This window comes from Vulpes lagopus, chromosome 8 (genome assembly GCF_018345385.1).
Source record: "Vulpes lagopus strain Blue_001 chromosome 8, ASM1834538v1, whole genome shotgun sequence".
NCBI lineage: Eukaryota > Metazoa > Chordata > Mammalia > Carnivora > Canidae > Vulpes > Vulpes lagopus.
Window position 1 is genome coordinate 121,482,706 of NC_054831.1, and position 20,379 is coordinate 121,503,084.

The window sequence follows — 20,379 nt, forward strand, 5'->3', positions numbered from 1 at the left end:
ATCCAAGTCACATTCATGGGCTTGCATAACTCATTCAAGCCTCTAAGAGCCTTTGTTTCAACCAGACTCAACATCTCTGGTCCCTTAATAAGGGCCTATTCATGCTCTTATTCCCTCTATCTCAGAAAGCTCTCTGACAACAGTCTGCAGTGATAGTTGTCTTCTTCTGTATTTCACTCATTTGACATATAATTTATTGCCAATTTGTTAGACATATTTTTGTCTTCTTCTGCTAGATTTTTAACTCCCTTGAGTTCAGCCAGTACAACTCACTCTCTTCTGTAATATTCCAGCTCATACACAGACACACACACTGAGTTGTATTTGTTTACGATAGATGTTCAGTACTCTTTATAATTGGTCTGGTTGATTGGTTTCTTCCTGCTTATTACTAACATCAGTATCAGTGGAAATTTTTTAGGATATGTATTTGAGCTATATGTCATGCACATTTCTGTGCAGCTTTATTAAGGTATAATTAACACATCTGCATTTGGGACACCTGGGTGGCTCAGTGGTTAGGTATCTGCCTTCAGCTCAGGACGTGATCCCGGAGTTCCGGGATCAAGTCCCACATCAGGCTCCTGCATGGAACCTGCTTCTTCTCCCTCTGCCTGTGTCTCTGCCTCTCTCTGTGTGTCTCTCATGAATGAATAGTTGGAGTCTTAAAAAATAGTAATAAATAATCTGCATAAGTTGCAGTTGTAGTTTGATAAGCTTTGACATTCATGTGCCCATGAAATCATCAAAAGTTCCCTCCATTTTTTTTTTTTATAAGTAAGCTCCATGCCCAGCATGGAGCCCACAGTGGGGCATGAGCTCATGACCCTGAGATCAAGACCTGAGCTGAGATCAAGGGTCAGATGCTTAACTGACTGAGCCACCCAGAAACCCTTCCCTCCAAATATTTTATTTTATTTTAAAGATTTTATCTATTTATTTGAGAGAGAGTATGAGGTGGGGGGAGGGAGGCAGAGAGAAAGGGGAAGCAGGCTCCCCACTCAGCAAGGGAGACCCTTGGGGCATGCTCCCAGGACCCTGAGATCATAACCTGAGCCAAAGGTAGAGGCTTAACCAACTGAGCCACCTGAGGCTTCCCTCCAGATATTTTAAAGAAACTTCATTTTTAAAGAAAACTTGATTATTTTAAGAAGATAGAGATACTCTGTGAAGAAATTTACACAGAAATTCAGTACCTAAAATAGGAAAATAAGAAAGCTGTTAGAGTAGAAAAGAGAAATTAGAGTGCTTGGGACCCTTCCCTCAGTGTTCTGCTCATGGTGAAGATAGCTCCTTAGGTCTCTCCTCTGGACTCTTAGGCTGCCACAGAATGCATTTTGAAAATCATTGGTTTAAGTGGAAGCTATAGATGGGTAAATGAGAAGTCAAATAAATGTTTTAAGAAAATAGCTGTGAATAAGAGGGACATGAAAGTCTCTTGTGTTGAAATCAGTGTTTTGCACTTTCTGAGCGTCTTGTTTTCCCCCCTTATTCCCCTCCATCTCCAGGACTATCCCACCTATACTATCCTTGGTCAGAGTCAGTACCAGACCTGCTACCCCAGCTCCAGCTTTGGAGTCACAGGCCAGACTAACAGTGACGCTGAGAGTACCACATTAGCAGCAGCCACATACCAGGCGGAGAAGCCTAGTGTCATGGTACCTGCGCCTACAGCACAGAGGCTTTCCTCTGGTAAGCACCATCGTTTCAAAAACTTTGGCTTAAGGGCACTTCATTCAGCATATAATAGTAAAGATCATTTTGTTTTGGTCTGAGTCACTGTGTTATTGGCTTTCCCTCTCAGGTGAGGAATATTTAAACATTGGATCCAGACTATATGATGAGTCATTGACAGGCTGAATGTAATACCTGGTGCTGTGAACAGAAAGTACCAAGAGTGAAAAGACTGTGATACCCACCCCACCCTTTAGCTTTAATGTGCTTGTCATGGGGAACTTCAAAATCTTAGCACAGTTTGTAAAAGTTGGAGGACTCCAGTTTTAGTTCTGTGCTTATTTTAGGTGCTTGCTGAGGCCTTAGAGTAGTAGTTCTTAACTTTTTATGGGTCATGAATCGCCAAGATTCTGAGGAAAGCTATGATCCTTTACCCCTCAAGTAAATACATAAAATTTAAGGTATAAGTTTAAAGTTACACATTTAGGCTTGAAATGTATCGATAAATTACAAAGTCTAGGTTTAAAAAAACTGACAAAGGCTTTATGCACACATTCAATAAATGTATGTATATGCTTTTAATTTGTCTTCATTTTTCAGGAAAATTTGTGGTTGGCTGTCACATCACATAACTGGTGGAAGGACTGTTTATCATTAGCACTGATACAATTTTAAAAACAGTGCTTTGTGTTATAACTGAAGCAATTTTCTGTGCACGTTGCCTTCATTAGTCTTCTAAGTAGACATATAGATGGTCACTGCTTCAAACTTACATAAATTTGAAATAATTACACATATTGATGCCTTAGTTTTGAATTCATATCTCTAAATATCTTTGTTCTTCATAACAGTTTTAACCTTTAAATAATCTTCAACATTTAATCTTCAGCAGTTAACTCCTATTTAAACTATACTTCGTCCAGTTCTCTCCTCAAATGCCAGGCATCATATATCTAAAGTAATTCAACAGTAATTCCTTAATATCATAAAATACTAAAAGGTATTATTTATAGTTTTTTTCATCAATGTTAGGAGTTTTATTTTTCCTTTTATAGTTTGTTTAATTAGGATCAAAGTAAGGTCCATACATTGGGGTTGGTAGATATGTATTTTGTGTCTCTTAACAAATTCCCTTCTTTTTTTATTCCCTGATATTACTGTATTTGTGAAGAAACCAGACTCTTTCTCTCATACCATTTCCTAGTCTAAATTTTGCTGATTATTTCTATATTGGGTAGTTCAGCATGTCCTGCTACCTTCTCTAATTTATTTTAAATTGTTAAATAGATTTAGAGTCATGGTTTTCAACTAAAGGTGATTTTTGTGCCATGCTCTCTCCCCAGTTCACCTAAGACATCCACTTGACAAAAATTATTTGGCCCAAAATGTCAGTTGTGCCAAGTTGAGAAATTGGTGTAGAAACTTTATCAGATACAGGTTCTTTTTTTTTTTTTTTTTTTTTTTTTGTAGAGGCAGGTATATAAATTCTATTTATAACTCTCTTCTGTGATGTTAGGAGCTGTGAATGCTCAGTGTTGATGCCTAGATCTATATTCCTAAACTGGTTAGAGAAAGTTTGCTTTTTCAGCCTTTATCCTTGCAATATGATTCTTAAGGAGAGAAAACATGCTGACCCTCTTCCTACTCTGGTCCTTAAAGCCTGTGATTACTAGCAATATATCTCTTGCTTTTCCTTTCCAGGAGACCCTTCTACAAGTCCGTCTTTGTCCCAAACTACACCAAATAAAGAGGCTGATGACCAGTCCAGAAAAAACATGACTGGCAAGAACCGGGGCAAAAGGAAAGCTGATGCCAGCTCTTCCCAGGACAGCGAATTGGAAGTATGGGAAGAAACTTTTTTTTTCTCGTTTTTTAAGTTTATCGAATATACATATCTGAAACTCCTAGATATACTGTAGTTGTGTTGAATGCCTCCTGATTCCTGGGCAAGAGGAATGAAATTGGCCAAGTGAAGAGAGAAACATAGAAACACATTTCTCTGTGCCCATAGCTCACCATATTACTTTCAGATGCTTTTCACCAAGGCTTTGAAAAAGTGTTTTTGAATTTAGGTAGCCAGATAACTTTTTAAGGGAAAGAACAAATGGTTCTCTATGTTCCGGTGGAGAACAGAAAGAACAGTTCCATCATATTCAGAAAGCAGAGGGTATCTCAAGTACTGTCATAGTGTTCTCCATTTAAACATCTAAAAGTAAAATGAGAAGGTGAGAGTGCTTTAGGCTTTAGGCCAAGCTTCTTTGAAACCTGCAGCGAGATCTGGTAACTTATTAACAAGATTGGCACTCAATTATTTTGTGGTTAGGCACTAAAATAATTTATTATGGGCATACATTTGGCTTTGTAATTAAAAAGATTAGAAAATTATACAAAACACTAATAATCGTGGCATTTTTCATTTGTTTTTGTTTTTGATTTTTCTATAATATGAACATTTAATGGGGCAGGGGGATACTGTGAATACGAATACGAATAATACGAATGTGAATACGAATAAATATGATGAGTTCATCGATAGGTGTTAAAACATAAGTAAATTGGGACGCCTAGGTGGCTTAGAGGTTGAGCACCTGCCTTCAGCTCAGGACATGATCCCTGAGTTCTGGGATCAAGTCCCGCATCAGGCTCCTTGCATCGGGCTCTGTATGTAGAGCCTGCTTCTCCTCCCTCTGCCTATGTCTCTGCCTCTGTCTGTGTTTCTCATGAATAAATTAAAAAAAAAATCTAAAAAAAATAATAATAAGTAAATTGAGGCTGTGTTTGAGGACTCTCTTTCCCTTTCTTCCTGACAAAAAAGGCAAGAAAGAAAATCTAAAGTCCTGATACATTTATTGAGAACTCACTTAGTTTTATTAAATTGTGGTAAAATATACATAACATAAAATTTACCATTGTAACTATTTTTTTAAGTGTGCAATTCAGTAACATTAAGTACATTTACAATGGTGGTTGTTACCACTACCTATTTCCACAACTTTTTAATAATCCCAAACAAAAACTCTGTACCCACTAAGCAATAACTCCCCATTCTCGCCTCCTACCAGCCCCTGGTAACCTCTATTCTACTAGGTAAATAGGAATTTACCTATTCTAACTGTCTTGTTTAAGTGGAATGATACATTATCTACCTTTTTGTGTGAGGCTTCTTTCACTTTCATAATGGTTTCAAGGTTCATGTATGTTATAGCATGTGTAAGATCTTCATTTCTTTTTATGGCTGAATAATATTTCATTGATTATATGCATATACCATGTTTTGTTTACTCATTCATTTGTTGATGGACACTATTGGTTTTCCCACCTTTGAGTTATTGTGAATAATGCTGCTGTGAACACTGCTATGCAGATATTTCTTTGAGTATCTCTTTTCAATTATTTTGGGTATACACAAAAGAGTAGAATTGCTAGATTACTTGGTAATTCTGTGTTCAACTTTTTGAAAAACGAATAAAAACCAGCAACGCATGACAGTTCCAATTTCTCCACCTCCGCAACACTTATTATTTCCCTTTTTTTTTTTGTAATATCCATCCTAATGAATGTGAAATAGTAACTCATTGTGGTTTTGACTTACATTTCCTTAATGATTAATAATGTTTGTCATCTATTCATGTGTTTATTGGCTATTTGTAGATTTCTTTGAAGAAATAGCTGTTCAAATCCTATGCACATTTTTTAATTGGGTTGTTTGGTATTTTGTTATTGAGTTTTAGGAACTCTTTGTGTATTCTAGATGCTAATCACTTATCAGATATATGATGTGCAAATATTTCTCCTATTCTGTGAGTTCTTTTTATCAGGAAGGTAAAAATTATTGTGTTTTCTAAGAGTTTTATTGTTGTAGCTCATAAACTTGGGTCTTGATTCATATTGAACTTTTTTTCATATTGAGTTAATTTTTGTATATGGTATAAAGTAAGGGCCTAATTTCATTCTTTTGTACATGGATATACAATTTTCCTAGCACCTTTTGTTAGAAATATTTTCCTTTCCCCATTGAATGGTATTAGTATTTTTGCCAAAATTGATCATATATGTAAGGGTTTATTTCTGAGCTATCTTGTCAATTTCATTGGTCTGTGTGTCTGTCCTTATGCAAGTACCACATTGTATTGATTACTGTAGCTTTGTAATAAGTTTTGAAATCAGGAAGTATGAGTCTTCCAACTTCATTCTTTTTCATATTTTGGCCATTCAGGCCATGGGATATGAAATTCCATATGAACTTTAGGATGAGTTTTTCTGTTTATTTAAAAAGCATTGGTGGTGGAAGGGGAGGAGGGCGGGGGGTGGGGGTGAATGGGTGACGGGCACGGAGGGGGGCACTTAACGGGATGAGCACTGGGTGTTATTCTGTATGTTGGCAAATTGAACACCAATAAAAAATAAATTTATTATTTAAAAAAAGCATTGGAATTTTGATAGGGATTGCATTGAATTTGTAAATCACTTTGGGTAGTGTCATTTAGCATTGTTAAATCTTTCATCCATAAATATGATATGTCTTTCCATTTATTATGTCCATCTGACTTCCTTTGGCAATGTTTTATAGTTGTCAGTGTACAATTGTTTCACCTCCTCAGTTAAATTCATTACCTTTTTTTTTTTTTTTTTTTAAAGAGAGAGAGATAGGGAATGGCAGGGAGGGGCAGAGGGGGAGGAAGAGAGAATCTTAAGCAGGCTCCATGCTCAGTACAGAGCCTAATGCAGGGCTTTATCTCATAACCCTGAGATCATGACCCGAGCCAAAATCAAGAGTTGGATGATTAACTGACTGAGCCATCCAGGCACCCCTTTGTTAAATTTATATTTAAGTATTTTATTATTTTTGATGCAGTTGTAAGTGGAATTTTTTTTTATTTTCTTTGAGGGGGAACCCCTGGGTGGCTCAGTGGTTTGGTGCCTGCCTTTGGCCCAGGGCACGATCCTGGAGCCCCGGGATCAAGTCCCGCTTGGGCTCCTAGCATGGAGCCTACCTCTCCCTCTGCCTGTGTCTCTGCCTCTCTCTCTCTCTATGTCTATCATAAATAAATAAAATCTTTTAAAAAAAAAAACTTTAAAATAAATAAATAAATAAATAGATAGATAGATAAATTTCTTTGAGGATTAGTCATTCCAAGTATATAGAAGTACAGCTCATTGCTGAATTCATTTATTACCTCTAACAATTTTTTGTGGATTCTTTAGGGTTTTCTACAAATAAGATTGTGTCATCTGTGAACAGAGATAGTTTTACCTTTTTCCTTTTCGGTTTGGGTACCTTTTTTTTCCCCTTTTGCCAAATTATTCTGGCTAAAATTTCTCATATTTACATTGAATACAGCTGGTGAAAACAGGCATACTTGTCCTATTCCTGATCTCAGGAGTAAAGCTTTCCGTCTTATACCATTAAGTGTAAGATATTAGCTTTGAGTTTTTCATACACAGTCTTTATCATGTGAGGAAACTGACTTCTATTCCTAATTTATTAAATGTTTTTATCATGAAAGTGTGTTGAATTTTGTCAAATGCTTCTCCTGCATCAGTTGAGTTGACCATTGTTTTTTTTTCCCTCTGTTTTTTTAAGGTAGCAGATTATATTGATTAATTTTGGCATGTTGATCTATCCTTGCATTCTAAACAAATCCCACAGGATCATGATGTATGATGTTTTTAATATGGTACTTGAATTTTGTTTGCTAGTATTTTGTGGAGGATTTTTTTTCTATCGATGTTCGTAAGAGGTATTGGTCTGCAGTTCTCTTGACATGTCTTTATCTGACTTCAGTATCAGGGTAATGCTGGATTCATAGAGTGATTTAGGTAGTATTCCTTTCTTTTCTCTCTTCCACTTTTTGGAAGAGTTAAAGAAGAATTGGTGTTAATTCTTTAAATGTTTGGTAGAATTTACCAGTTAATCTACCTGGTCCTGAACTTTTCTTTCTTGGTATCTTTTTGATGACTGATTTCAACCTCTATTAAAGGTCTATTCAGATTTTCCATTTCTTCTTGAGGCAGTTTTGCATTTTGTGTACTTCTAGGAATTTGTCCATTTCTATCTAGGTTATTTTAGTATGCAACTATTCATAGTATTCTCTTATAATTCTTTTTATTTCTATAAAATTGGTTAAACATCATGTTATTGGATAATAACATCTCCACTTTCATTTCTGATTTTACTAATTTGAGTCTTTTTTTCCTAGTTAATCTAAAACTTGTCAATTTTGTAGATCTTTTCAAAGAACCAACTTTTGGTTTCATTGATTTTTCTCTCTTATTTTTCTACTCTCTGATTTTTTTTCTTTTTAAGATTTTATTTATTTCTTTGACAGAGAGAGAGAACACAAGCAGGGAGAGCAGCAGGCAGTGGGAAAGGGAGAATCAGGCTCCCGGCTGAATGGGAACCCAGTGTGCGGCTCGATCCCAGGACCCTGGGATCATGACCTGAGCCAAAAGGCAGTTGCTTAACCCACTGAGCTACTTAGGTGCCCCTACTCTCTGATATTCTAACCTTTAGTATTTCCTTCCTTCTGCTGGCTCTTTCCAGTTCTTAAATTGTACAGTTATATTATTGATTGAGATCTTACTTCTTTTTTAAGGCATGCATTTACAGCTACAAATTCCCTTTTGTACTACTTTCACTGCAGCCCATAGATTTTGGCATGTTGTGTTTTAGTTTTCATTCATCTCAACGTATTCCCTAATTTCACTTGGGGTTTTTTTCTTTGATCCATTGGTAGTCAAAAATTGTGTTGTTTAATTTTCACATATTTATGAATTTTTTAGTTTTCTTTCTATTACTTATTTCTTGTTCCATTCCATTGTATTTAGAAAAGATGCTCACTCATTTTTTTTTTTTTTTTTTTTTTTTTTTTTATGTTTTCCTTCCTCAGCGGGTATTTCTGTGGGACTTGGATGAAACCATCATCATCTTTCACTCTCTTCTTACTGGATCCTATGCCCAGAAATATGGAAAGGTAATTGGAGTCTTTCTTCCTTTGTTGTAACCGTCCTTCTAACAATATATGGACAGGTAACCAAAATCACTTTCTCTGCTACCTCCATTTTACCCTGTTGGCATTTTACTTTCTATGTGAAACTTTACCTGATGACTTGTACCAGGTAGGCTACGTGGTCAGGCAGTATTGATAAAACTGGACACTAGACCCGGGACCAGTACTGTAAACTGAAGTTGTTCAAGAGCACTATTTTATGAAGATTAAATATGGAAATGAAGCTCAAAACATGGTGGAACCTAAGGATTATATATTCCAAAGACTGATCTGTTAACCTTAAGTCACTTTTAACAGCCCAAACTGAGTATTTTATTTAGCTGAGTATATGCTAGATAAGTAAATTTAAAGTACATATAAAATACTTTTCTAAAATTACATACTTCATAAACTAAATATACAAAGCAGAATTTAACTTACTTAGTCATCAATACAAACATCAGGATTTTGGGGAGGTTTTTTGTTTCTATTTTTTAAGATTGATTTATTTGAGAGAGCAAGAAAGAGAGTGCACATGCAGGGAAGGGGTAAAGGGAGAAGGGGGGAAAATCCCAAGCAGACTCCATGCTGAGTGCAGATCTCACAACCTGAGCCAAAGTCAAGAATTGGATGTTTAACCAATTGCACCACTTATACACCCCTAAACATCAGTTTTAATAGAGGGATAAGCTATATATTTCTACACTAAATTATCTCCAGGCTTCTAGTTTTCAGTTTCTGTGAATAAGTTTTATAAAAATACCTGCCTCCTTTGCTTTCTTACTATTCCCATTTATTTCTTATTGTCATTAATGTTTCTGTTAGAAGTACTTTCCATGGGCTTTTAATATCTAGGCTGGTAAGCTGACATAAGCTAGTAACACTGTGTAACAAGCTGATTATAAAAGTATATAAAATAAGAGCATACATCCTCTAAGTGAAGACCCGGTGGTTCACTATAAAGCTAAATGCATTGCTTTTCATACAAATATTTTGACTCTTTGTCCTTTCTTTACTTATTTCCCGGCTGTTGAGATTGTCCAATAACTGACTTGCAGTATTACACCGTATATGCTTGTGCATGGCTGTGAGGTGGGAGATGGGTGTTATAATAGTAATATTTCAGCAATAACATTTCTCACAAAACAGGGAATTTCTACCCAAATTGGAGTTTTGGGGTTTTTTTGGGGGGTGGGTTTAGTTTTCTAAAAACTAAGTCCTAAAATTATTAACTTTGCACAATCCCTTTGCACAATCTTCTGTCAATGAAATTGCATAAGTAATAGTTAGAAGCACTTTTGCTAGTCTGTGTTGTTTTGGCCTTGACCCAGAATAACTTTGAAATATTTAAAGATTGGAACAGTGTTTTTAGTACCAATTAAACAAATTTTTCTTTTATTATCTTCTAGGATCCAACAGTAGTGATTGGCTCAGGTTTAACAATGGAAGAGATGATTTTTGAAGTGGCTGATACACATCTATTTTTTAATGACTTAGAAGTAAGCATTTTAAATTGTTTCTGTGCTTCAGTGAAACATTTTGTTTCTTTAATAACTATCTAGCCTTATGCTTATTTTATTTAGAGGAAATGTGGGAGAAGGGGTGCTTGTGGAGAGGCCAGCTGACCACTTAGGCTTATATAGTCTTATAAGAACAAGGCCTTGGCTAGGTCATCAGTCTTGGTATTGGCCCTCAATTTCATTGACTCAAAAATTTTATTTCTGTTAGATTATTTGGAAATGATCTAGCTCTAGAGGAAATGCCAGCCCTTTAGGCAAAACAGTGAAATATAAACCAACACTCCTATTCATCTATCTTAAATAACATGTAGTATGGTGGGTTTGATTCCTTGTACTCAATTATATTTTGACTTCTTTTATTTTACTTTCTTAAAATGCAATCTTTTGATGTATCAGATCTATAAACGGCTGCTCTAACTCATTGTGATTTATACATGCTTATTATCTATGTGTAGATTAACTTTGACGTCCAGAATCATTTTATGTTAGATACAAGGAAAAGCAAGAACACAGAGCTTCTTGGTGAATTTTTTGGCTTTGACATTTGAGTTACCTTTGTGGTGACCATGATGATATAGGCAAGAGCACGAGACTGGGAAGTCAGAAGATCAGAGTGTGAGTTCCAGGTTAGGAAAGTTATTTCCCCATTCTGGACCTCAGTCAAGCAGTTGTCCTACACAAGAAACCAGCAGTTGTTCCATCTGGAAAAGGGGGTGTGTTGCTGGGACACAGAGGTGGGAAGGGCATATCTCATGCCCTTTTAAGTTCATGCTGTGTACTACTTATATAACCTAGTTTTTAGTAACAGTGAAAATTTTAATTTAAAAAGATAAAATAGAAAAAAAAAGATAAAATAGTTGGGCGCCTGACTGGCTCAATTGGGAGAACATGTGACTCTTGATCTCAGGGTCGTGAGTCTGAGCCCCACATGGGGTGTAAAGATTACTTAAAATAAATCTAATTAATTAATTAAAAATAAGATAGCATTTTATAAACACAAAGTAATTCTGTTTCTGTTTAAATACAGTCTAGTTCTACTCAATGGACAATTCTCCAACAAATTGAATCACCAGGGCTCTAAACTTCAGTACTTTTGTCTGACCTCCACAGTGCTTTTATCTTCCTCAACTTCACATGTTGATACGTTAGGGCATCATAATTTTTATTCAGCGAACATTTATTGAAAACCTACTTTGTGCCAATAATTATTGCCAAATTGTATTTGTAATGATTTTCTAGACATAGTCCTCACTCAGGACTGAAAGTTCTGTGAAGAATTTGACCTGAATGTGTTCCTGCCCCCCAGGTCAGTGGTTCTTAACTTTAGGGGGCATAAGAATCACCTGGGGAGCTTATTAAAAATGAAGATTCTAGGACTTCACACCCGGAAATTCTGATTCAAGGAGGTCTGGGGTGGACCCAAGAATATGCATTTTTAAAAAACTTCCCCAGTGGATTCTGATGCAGGCAGACATCATAACATTGCTCTAGGTGGTGTCAGAGGAGTGATTCTCTCAGTTAGGCAGTGGGTGGCGTTTTATATCAGTGGTAGCACGGGCTTGGTGGAAAGAACCTTGGATTCAAATTGGAAGGCCCAGGCTCTTTCAAGTTTCTTTCTATCACTCGTATGACTTTGGGTCATTCATTTCATCTCACTTTTAGAACATGAGATTAACTTAGGTGACCACTTCTAATTCCTAAGTTTGAATTTACAGATTTCTGTTTCAGTCATTCTCCATTTTGATACCATACTCTGCCAATATCTGCTTCATCTACAAAAATTTATTGGGTACATGCTACATAAGAGCACATGCTACACAAGGACTAGACTAGAAGGGTACAAAGGAGGTATAAGATACAGGTTGTGCCATAGAAGGGCAGCAGTGTAATAGACCTTGTAGTCTAGCTTAGGACATAGACATCCCTGACAGTGTAGGGGAGCTTATGTTTGTACCCATGAGCTGTTGTGTTATACCCATGACTGCTAAGAAAAGAGCACACCTGAGGGTTGGGCTGGTTAAGGAAGATTTCATGAAGACTGTGGGACATGAATTAAACCTTAAAAGAAGTTGGACAGCAGGGGGGTGAGAGTGATCCTCCACACACAAGAAAGACTGTAAGGTATTTCATCATCTGCCATTGTTTGTAATCTTTTTACATTATGTCATCGTGGTGATAGCACTTATACTCCCTGAATTGAAATAGTGTGTGGTTTTGTCTTTTAACAGGAGTGTGACCAGGTGCACGTGGAAGATGTGGCTTCTGATGACAATGGCCAAGACTTGAGGTGATAGAAACAGTGATGTCTTAAACATCAGATTAGTTGTTAAGCACAAGACACTGTCTAGATTCAGAGAAAAACAAAAATGAGTAAGACATGGCCCTAAAAGATGTCACCGTCTATTAGAGGAAACAGAGTTAACAATGGACTGCGATGTGTAGAGGTGACAGTAGAAAATGTGATGGAACACAGAAAAGAAAGTAATTCTGATGGCTGTGGAGAATGGCTAATTGCCAGCATTGGAGTGGCTTTCTCAGTGCAGTAGAATTTGATTTTGGCTTTAAAAAATGGGTAGCAATGATGGGATGAGGGAAGAGAATCTCCAGAGTAAAGGATACACTAGTTTTTCTTTAGCCAGATTTTTAAATCAGGAAAAATGTGCTTCCAGACTGATTAGTTTTATATACAAATTAACATCAGGAATTTTGCCAAGGAAACTAATGGTGGAAGTCTGTTGGCGTCAGGAATAACCCTATAGTAGCCAGTCCTAAGTATTGTACCAGTGAACACTACACCAAGGGGATCTCTGGGACAAAATGCTTGCTCGTCCCCTCATTTCTCTCTTGGCTACTATCTTCTGGCCCAGTAGTCTTAGCAAATAATCTGAAAGTTTATGTAGCTTCTATTTAAAGACATTCAGAAAAAAAAAGACATTTTTTTCATGTTGTTCATGTTTGTCCCTTTCATAGGTTCTTCCCTATGTCTACCCTAAAATTGTTTTACCCATGAATTCTCAAGCATAGAGCAGGACTGGACATAACACTTAGGAAGGACCGAATCCTATAGGGCTGAGAAAGATTAAAAGATTTAACATCAGGAGCAGCATCCAGTTCTGCATGTGGTGCTTGCACAGCCATGGAACACACCATTCTAATGAGATTTTACTAGACTTTTTAGGAAAGTGTCTGGTCTGAAGCAGTTTATGATCTACCCTGAAGCCTAGTGGTTTTTTTTCCTCTTCTACATGTGGCTAACCACTAATTACCTAAATATCTGGACAGCTTCATTTTCTTAAGAATAGAACCTCATACTTATTGAACTCATTTTTGACTTTTGATTGAACCAAGTTGTCTCTAATTCTGTCTGTCATTTTTTAAATCTTTACTTAGGAAGTATTAATCTCTCCCAGCCTGTTTAACTGTGTTACTTATCTATTGCTCTGTAACATTACCCCAAAACTTGGTAGCTTAAAGTAATAAACATTTATCATCTCATAGTTTCTGTAGGACAGGAACTTGAAAGTGACTTACCTAGGTAGTTTTGAATCAGAGTCTCTGAGATTAAAATCAAGATATTGGCTGGAGCTTAAATCATCTGAAGGCTTGATTAGAGCTGGAGGATCTGTTTGCAGCCTCTCACATGTGACTAACAGGACACTTCAGTTCTTTGCTCTGTATGTCTGTCCATGGAGCAGCTTGAGTGTGCTCATGTGACAGCTAACTTCTTTCAGAGCAGGTACTCCAAGAGAGAGCAAGAGATCTGACACCATCAAATAAACCAACTAACCTGTCTCTGAAGAACATTACCATTATACCTTGCAGTTATTAATATTTGGAGTCATTTCCTTCCATTACTTCTTGACATGTTTCTCCACTTTACATAGTTGCCATCATTTGTGTGTATGTGTGTACATGAAAATGTTATATTCTGGGGTGGGTTTTTTTTTCTGCTTTTTTTTTTCATTATAAGATATTCTGTCATTAATGAAAAGATGCTGTATTCCCAAGACAACATCTAGTGGATGCTAATGTTTGAATGGGTCCTACCTCTCTTTCCCTCTTTCTCCCTCCTTTTTTGATGGCAGTAATAGGGTTGAGGTAGACAACTAATGGAAGATAGATTTGACACACAGAAATTGAGGGAGAAAGTTCTCTTAGCCTTTAGACTTGATGTCAATTGCCAGGAATAGGACAGAGAATCCCAGGTGGGATTCAGCCCAAAACCCTATACAGTATATTTATTAATTTTCATCATCTTCTCTTTCTGCAGCAACTACAGTTTCTCAACAGATGGTTTCAGTGGATCAGGAGGTGGGGGGAGCCATGGTTCCTCTGTGGGTGTCCAGGGAGGTGTGGATTGGATGAGAAAACTGGCTTTCCGCTACCGAAAAGTGAGAGAGATCTATGATAAGCATAAAAGCAACGTGGGTGGTAAGTGTGGCATACAACCAGTCTGGTATTCTGTTTCCCTCTTTATTTCCTGTGTTCTTTTCCAGGGATTCCTTAGAACTCCCTAGCAACTGCTTAGGAATTGGGGCCACAATAACATTTTAACTTTGTATTAAAAAAAATTGAGATTTGATTGAAACCCTGTGAGGAAGAAGCTCTGCATTTCTCATGGACTTCTCTTAGCATGACTTTGCAAAGTTCTCTTGTTCTTTTTAGACAAATACCTTTTTAAAGAAATATGTTCCCAAGATTATGTTGGATGACATATGTTTTATTCTGGAGTCACAACTGTTGTCAGTACTAGTTAATAGGTTGCCGTATTTTTTGACTGATTAATGAAACTACCAGAACAAGTTTGGTAGAACTAGTGACTAGGTTTATGGTGGATGGAAAATTCAGTCCAGAATTCTAGATTGGCAGTAGCCATGTGTTAGACCTTGGAAATTCTGCCCAGAAATCCCTCAACTATCAGTGTCACTATGCCTAAAATCCTATTATTTGGAATTAATAACTTAGCCATAGATTAGATTTCTAATGTTTAGAACCTCTCATTTTCAATTTGAGAAAGCATGTTTATCATGAGGATGCTGAGGACATTTTACCCATGGTCATACCCAATCCCCTAACTCTTGATCCAGTGCATTTTACACTCATGCAGGCCTTTTATATATATATATATATATATATATATATATATATATATATATATGTATGTATGTATAAAGAATGTTTTTATTTTTATTTTATTTATCTATTTGTAAAGTAAGCTCTCTGCCCAATATGGAGCTTGAACTCACAAGCCCAAGATCCAAGAGTCATGTGCTTACTAACAGGCAGCCAAGTGCCCCAATGTAGTTCCTTTTTTAGTGACATACTTATGAGAAGAAAATTTTTAAGCTATAAACTATCACCCTCAAAGATCTAATATGAAATGTTGCATGAAGTTTCAGGGATTCGATAGACTATCAAGAGGTATATTACCCCAGATCAAGAGAGTCCTCCTGCCACACCATGCTGCCTTATGTTGTGGTGCTGAAAATAAAAACAGGGCTTCAAAGATAATTATGCTCACTTCTGTTAGAGCCCCCAGTACCAGATAAAAATCACAGGCATCTAAGCTTTAGGAATTTAATTAGTTTTTGTTTGTTTTTTAGATAGTATTTATTCATGAGAGATACACAGAGAGAGGCAGAGACACAGGCAGAGGGAAAAGCAGGTTCCTTGCAGGGAGCCCAATACAGAACTTGATCCCAGGATTCCAGGATCACAACCTGAGCCAAAGGCAGATGCTCAACCACTGAGTCACCTAGGTGTCCCTAATTAGCTTTTTTTAGACTCCCTTTTTAATAGCCTATTTTTTTCTCATGATTCAGAGCCAGTATTATATTTTGGCAACTCCATCTTTTTGCTTTTACTCTCTCCACATATTAGCCTTTCTTTTGTTAGTTTTCATATACAACCTAAGTATCTGATCCTTCTTCTATTCAATGAGTGCCAGGACCTGGTCTCCTGAAGAAAGTGATATAATCCTCTGTGAGAATCCCTTGAGCCTACCCTAAGGAACACTAAAAGTAATGTCCACCTGATTTTGTAAATAGGAATTAACAAAAGTGCCACATCATATTATTAGTTAAGTGTGTGACCTGTGTACTTATGTGTATGCCACACATGACATACAGGTACTGGTTTTGTTGTTTTATCAGAGACATTGAAAGTCATGTGATTCTAGGGTTGCATTGTGAAACCATCAGTCTGAAAACATGATACACCATTCTCCTCACAGAAGTGCCTTCTGTTTTTATGAAATATTTGAAATAGAATATAGGATTTCTGTTTTTACCTTCACTACAGAAAATACAACACCAGATTTATTATTTGAGTATTACAGTTCAAATGTCTGCTAACATGCTCCCATCAGATGAATTCTGTTTTGTTCTATGCTTAATTGCCTGATCTTAAACAGTGTTTCAGTCTCTTTTTAGCTGGAGTTGTTTCAGTACAAATAAATGACATTCCTGAAGTTGGTCATTCAACTTGAAATCTCAAGTCAATGTGTTGTGATAGGGTGAAAGCACAGTCACCATGGGAGCAATGTATGGCAGTGCATAGACTTCTGAAACCAAGCCACTAACTTGCTGTGTGATCTTAGGCAGCCCCCCTTTCCTCCTTGGGCTTTGGTTTCTTTAGAGAGATTGGAAATGCTGCACTCTTCCAACTCATTTCTCCCCCTTTGATTCTTGATATCACATCTAAAGCAGTGCTACTCAGTATGGTCCACCCATCTGCAAATTATGTTACTGGCTGTTGATGAAAGATTCTGCTTTGGCAGAATCTAATCACAGTGTTTCTTTCAGCTGATTTTGTTGTGGTGGTGTTGGCCCTCCTAGCAAAACATTCTGATAAAGTTGAAAAGGCATCTTAATGAAGTAAGCTACTCTAGGGTTTTACCAAGAAGAGAAATCTGTTCGCTCATTAGAGTATTTCAGTGACTCACACTGTTTCTAAATTGACTCTAGAAGTTGCTTTCTCAGTGACAGCAGGGATATGTTGTCAGATGATGAGTGATGAACGTGTCTGCTTTTATTCCCGAAGGCCTGCTCAGTCCTCAGAGGAAGGAAGCACTGCAGAGACTGAGAGCCGAAATTGAAGTTTTAACAGACTCCTGGCTAGGAACTGCATTGAAGTCCTTACTTCTCATCCAGTCCAGGTACGGAAATGGTTCTTTTAGTTCTCATCCTTTCCTGGCTATGCTCTTTCCTGCACCAGTCCACAATAGGCCACTCTGTAACATAGGTTTGGGACAGGGGTGAAGGGAGTTCAAAGGATACCAACAAATATTCAAGATAAGTGGGAGACGAAGTCATTCTGTGCTGACAGTACATGTTCAAATTTTCAAAGGATATTTACATATGGAAACTGTCTTCTTTCCCCTTACTTTTCGCTCACAGAATTAAAAGATCAGAGTAACCCGTCATCTCCAGCCCAGGAGATGGGCCTGGTCACATCAAAAAATCCATGTAGGAGACATACCACATAAGTAGAGGAAGCTCCAGAGAAATGTACCAAAACCCACTCAGGAAGGCAGGACTCACAAGAAAAGGAATATATTAAGCAGTCTAAGGAGATTTCAGCTTGAAGCTTAGAATGGGAAATAGAAGCAAATAGTCTGCGTCAGTACCCTGTTGCTCCCTCCCTCAAATCAGGAATTCCAGATCTACAACCAGTAGAGCAAATAGTACAACTGAAACCAAGGGGTGGATATTCATAAAGATAAAGGACATGTGATGAGATTACCATGTATTCTGGAATCTGTGTTGCTGTTGTGTGAAAGGCAGAGAGGACTAAATCATGTCTTATTTAAGGGCTGAGTTAAATTCAGATGGAATAGTCTGTGACTAAAAGTCTTCATTGCTGGTTTTCCAGAGTGTGGCATCAGTGACATGCGGTGGTGGTGGTTTATTTGCTAACAAGTGTAGTGAACTACAATGGTCAGGAGGGAAATGGGGCAAGAATCAAGTTGCTGCTCTTTGCCAACTATATATATAGACTCTGTCCTTTAATATGGGAAATGAATAAACCTGAGATAGAGTAATAACCCAACATGTCACTGAACAAATAACAGGCCCTTTGAGGTTAGGTTTTTAATTAGATCCTAAAGAGAAGACGCATTTGAATTCTTGCTCTCATGTTGGTTTGGTTCCTTTTCCTTTTCTTTTCTTTTTATTTTTTCTTTTCTTTTTATTTTTTCTCCCTTCTAGAAAGAATTGTGTGAATGTTCTGATCACTACAACCCAGCTGGTTCCAGCTCTGGCCAAGGTTCTCCTATATGGGCTAGGAGAAATATTTCCTATTGAAAACATCTATAGTGCTACCAAAATTGGTATGATTTCTATTCTATTTCTTGTCACTTGCCTTACATAATACTTTATAATTTATGATGTACTTAATTATTTACCAGTCCCTTAATTAGACACTTTATACATATCTCTAATCCTCATAGCAGTCTTTTCCTAAGATTAGTGATGGGCCAGTTCAGGCTTACCAGCTTACGTAGCTTGCTTAAGGCTTCACAGCCAGTAAGCAAATTCAGGTTTGTAGGACTTCATGTTTATCAAGTTCTTACCTTTTGTAATAATTGAAAGAACATAATATTGTAGCTTGAAAATCTACTTTTGCCTCATTCCAGATTTATTTTTCTTTTTCACAGAGAGAGTGCTGCTATAGTCTCTAATAGAAAAAGTACTAGATTAAAAAATCAAAGACTAAGATGTATACTTAAAATTGGTTAAATTCCTCACACCCTTTAGGATGGCTGCTGTCAAAAAAAAGTAGTTGGGGTGCTTGGCTGAGTCAGTGGAGATTGTGACTCTTGATCTTGGGGTTGTGGGTTCAAGCCCCACATTGGGCATAGAGTTTGTTTAATAATAAAATTTAAAAGAAATAATAATAACAAATGCTGACAGCGATATGAATAAATGGGAGCCCTTTTGCACTGTTGTTGGGAATACAAAATGTATGACTACTGTGGAAAACAGTATGGTGGTTCCTCAAAAAATTAAAATTAGAACTATTATTTGATCAGCAATCCTACTCCTGCTGTATATCCAAAACAATTGAAAGAAGGATCTCAAAAAAATATTTTCAGACCCATCTTTATAGTAGCGTTATTCATGATAGCCAAAAGGTAGAATGAATCCATGAAATGAATGGATAAACAAGATATGGCATATACAGGGATGCCTGGGTGGCTCAGTGGTTGAGCGTCTGCCTTCAGCCCAGGGCCTGATCCTGGAGTCCTGGGATCGAGTCCCACATCGGGCTCTCTGCATGGAGTCTGCTTCTCCCTCTGTCCAGAATAGTGCCAAGGCACTAGGAATATAACAGAGACAAAATCCTCTGTCCTCATGGAACTTACCTTCACTCACTGGTACGAGGATAACTGGGTTCTCCATGTGAGGAGAAAAGCAGAATTTTATTCCTTCCTTATGCTATTTGTAAAAGTAAGTTTGAGTAGATTAAAAAAACAGCATGATAAGCAAAACTTTAATTTTTAGAAGAAAATACAGAATAGTATCTGTATGGCCTTAAGATAGAAGAGGATCTTATTTAAATGGCCCAAAAAAACTTTCAAAAAAACAAAAAATTATCATTTTAATTAGACGAATCTTATTTTATATTGAGTGAAAATATAAAATGATAAACCAGACTGGGAAAAGATTTTTGCAGCTCTTTTACTTACTAATTCATATATAAAACCTGTTGGGGCGCCTTGATGGTTCAGTCGGTTAAGCATCTGCCTTCAATTCAGGTCATGGTTCTAGGGTCCTGGGATGGAGCCCCATGTCAAGCTGTCTGCTCAGCAAAGAGCCTGCTTCTCCCTCTCCCTCTGCCTGCTGCTCCCCCTGCTTGTGCTCTCTCTCTGTCTCAAATAAATATGTTTTTTAAAAAAGTAAATGAACTAAAACTACATAACATCTATAAGGATTAATATGAAAAACAGTGTTTAACACAAAAAACACATTGTAGATATGTACAGAGTGTATCATTTATCTAAAGGGTAAAAACGTACATAACCATGTAACCATATATTGTTTATGGATATATATACTCAGATAAATGAAGGGTCAACAGATAGGGGTACACAGGAAATCAAATCTGTAATATCTCATTATTCTTATTTTTTTATGTACAGTGTTACGATTTGACAAAAGTGAGTTGGTGGTAGATATACAAGAATTTATTTTTAT

At 36.9% G+C, this 20,379-nt stretch overlaps 1 protein-coding gene across 3 annotated transcripts in view; it reads left to right on the top strand.

The window, feature by feature from the left end:
* EYA3 (EYA transcriptional coactivator and phosphatase 3) overlaps positions 1-20,379 on the top strand; it is a 99,559-nt gene that overhangs the window by 70,038 nt on the left and 9,142 nt on the right. For all 3 annotated transcript variants that reach the window (XM_041766661.1, XM_041766663.1, XM_041766662.1), the window contains 8 exons: positions 1,509-1,692; positions 3,376-3,515; positions 8,565-8,648; positions 10,073-10,162; positions 12,412-12,470; positions 14,454-14,614; positions 17,225-17,339; positions 18,391-18,512. In XM_041766661.1, the coding sequence (XP_041622595.1) occupies positions 1,509-1,692; positions 3,376-3,515; positions 8,565-8,648; positions 10,073-10,162; positions 12,412-12,470; positions 14,454-14,614; positions 17,225-17,339; positions 18,391-18,512 (955 nt within the window). The remainder of the gene's footprint in view (positions 1-1,508; positions 1,693-3,375; positions 3,516-8,564; positions 8,649-10,072; positions 10,163-12,411; positions 12,471-14,453; positions 14,615-17,224; positions 17,340-18,390; positions 18,513-20,379) is intronic.